Source organism: Cyprinodon variegatus, unplaced genomic scaffold (assembly GCF_000732505.1).
Source record: "Cyprinodon variegatus isolate N-32 unplaced genomic scaffold, C_variegatus-1.0 Scaffold368, whole genome shotgun sequence".
Lineage (NCBI taxonomy): Eukaryota > Metazoa > Chordata > Actinopteri > Cyprinodontiformes > Cyprinodontidae > Cyprinodon > Cyprinodon variegatus.
In genome coordinates, this window is record NW_015150821.1 from 765,062 (window position 1) to 767,705 (window position 2,644).

General features: G+C 33.6%; 1 protein-coding gene across 2 annotated transcripts in view; it reads left to right on the forward strand.

Moving 5' to 3' along the window:
- Positions 1-1,832: 1,832 nt before the first annotated feature.
- The window catches only part of frmpd4 (FERM and PDZ domain containing 4), a 55,106-nt gene continuing 54,294 nt past the window's right edge, over positions 1,833-2,644 (forward strand). For both annotated transcript variants that reach the window (XM_015386414.1, XM_015386417.1), the window contains exon 1: positions 1,833-1,970. In XM_015386414.1, the coding sequence (XP_015241900.1) occupies positions 1,897-1,970 (74 nt within the window). In that variant the 5' untranslated portion in view covers positions 1,833-1,896. The remainder of the gene's footprint in view (positions 1,971-2,644) is intronic.

Consider the following 2,644-nt stretch of genomic DNA (forward strand, 5'->3'; position numbering starts at 1 on the left):
ATTAACTGACATACTTGTAATTCAGTCTTTATGTAAAATCTTGAAATTATATGTAAGATGTATTTACCATAATAGTGTAATAAATAGATGTATATTACATGTACATCATCAATTTAGCACTTTTGGCACATCTGTATTATTATGCTTCATTAACAAATTAATTTTATACTACATGATTTAGAGGCTTCATTGACTTCATCACGATTGTGCAATGTGATGTGCCTATTTTTTATTATAAGTTAAAGCAATCTACTTATATTATTATTAATTTATCGTTATTTTAAAAGTCTTCAGTTGCCCTGAAAATGAGAACATTATCGTTGTTCGATACTGTGGCGCACATATACATTGATACCGTCTAACAAGGGAGTACCAATACGGGGGCCGGTTGCTTCACTTCAACCCTGTACTACCAACGGGCAATCAGCAATCCATTGAATAAATAGAGATCAGTGGTATCAGCCAGCTTCTTTGTTTCCTGTCTTTCATTACTGGACAAACTGTTTAATCCAGGTGTGTCTGACCTCAGTAACCATGACAACATTAGCCAGATACACCTGGGTTAATTATTTTGTCCAATAATGAAAGACAGGAAACAAAAGGGGTGGCTGAATTTCAGGAAGTGGTGGAGTTGAGCATATATTCCATTGACAATTTTAAATATTTAATGACCACCAAATAAAACCTTGCTTGTAATACCCCTTTTCTGACACTTGTCTGTACTGGTGCTCCATAAAGTAGTGATAACTGCACATAGCACTTACAGTAGAAGTCATCAATAATGTACATTAAAGAGAAAGAGAACTTGTCCCATAGGGCGTATAAAACTCACTGCAAAAACGATCTAGAAATAAGTAAAGGTTTCTTAAATTAAGTTAATTTTGTCTTAATTTGAGTATGCGAATAAAATGATTTGCCAATAGCATAAGTATTTTTACTTATGCTATTTTACTTAGATTATTAGTTAATATGCACTTTAAATAAGACAATACAATTGTTTTTGTTTCTTATTTTAATGACAAATTGACTTGTTAAATTTGCAAAATGTCTCACCCCCACAATTCAAGAAAAAATGCACTTATTTTAAGAAAAAATGGCTTATATAGATTTAATTTTTTTGCTGTATACAACATCCCTTGAACTGTTTAAAGGCTTATTTAAGTATCTATTCTCTTTAAAATTACAACAGTTTAGAAAGATATTTTGAATATTTAATATAATAAGTTCGCATCAGTTGATAGTATCTACATTTTTTTGTTTTTACCTTGGGGACTCATAGCTTTCAGAAAACTAATAGTATACATTTATGATGCTCCTCAGAAATGATTAAACTGCAAAAACAGATTGCCTCCCCATTCACTGATTCATATGTAACACTTACAAGCATGCATCCCTTAGTTTTCATGCATTTTTTCTTAAACATGGTGTCTTGAAAACTAGGAAAGTAAAAAAACATCCTCCGAGAAAAGTGCTTTTATATCAGATTTGTGGGTTGGTTTTTTACTTCTTGAATTACCGCCTCTAACATTTGATACCACATCTTCTTTGCAGTGAAGGATGAAAATGGGAGTAATGATGAGTAGAAAATGCAATCTGGATGTCAGACTAGCACTTGATTAACCACTTGCAGACGCGGCCTCTGAGTCAAGGCTTGGGCTATGGCAGGCTCACTTTTCCCTCTTAGCCTGATCTTTCAAACATTACTGGTCATGAGGTATTGATTTTTAGTCCTTCTCAATATCTCCTTTCCTTTAATAGAATTTATACCAGACTATCAGCTTTTCAAGGAGCCTCCGCCCACTCTTGTGGTGCCGCCAGAATCTCCTAAGCCACAAAGAGGGGCACACTCATCCAGCTCATCCCATCATCAGCTCATAGCTACCTAAGAGAGAAGACATGGAGCTTGAAAACAGAGATAAAAGTGAAATTTGTGGGGCCAGGTGCTTGGACAAGAGCCAAGAGGAGCAGAGGTGAGCCAACAGCTGTTTCACTTCTGTTTTGTTGTTTTGTTTTCAGAAAAACATGAGAAGAGCAAAACCTGTTTTAAAGCAAGCAATCTTAATTATTTTGTACTTTTATAGGATCCCTAAGGTGTATTTGAGCAACAAGTAAACTTATATTTGCTGATGAGAGCTAATGTTGAGTCTAAGGTGTCTCCCATATATTGTTTATGACAAAATGAATATAAACCACAAGGCACATTTAAAATGGACTTATTTGAGAAAATTATGGTAATCCATATTACCATTGTTTAGTAGAAATATACTTTATAAACTTTCCTTTTTACTTTAATGTTTTTCTTACATAGTTTCCTTAGTTCATAGTTTAGAGGTTGACTTGGTTTTATTACTCTGAGCTAATTTATAGTGTTTAGTTCAAATATATGGCCTTTTTACTGTTCCATATGTTGCAATAGTTGTTTTCAAGGTCCAGGAATAATTGGCTCCATTTTAACATCAGCTACAGTATAGCGACTGGTATTACAAAACCCTATCATCATCAGTTGGAAAGCTTTTTGGCAAGCTGCTTTTCAAACAAACCAGTAGATTAACATTGGTAGATAGATAGATAGATAGATAGATAGATAGATAGATAGATAGATAGATAGATAGATAGATAGATAGATAGATAGATAGATAGATAG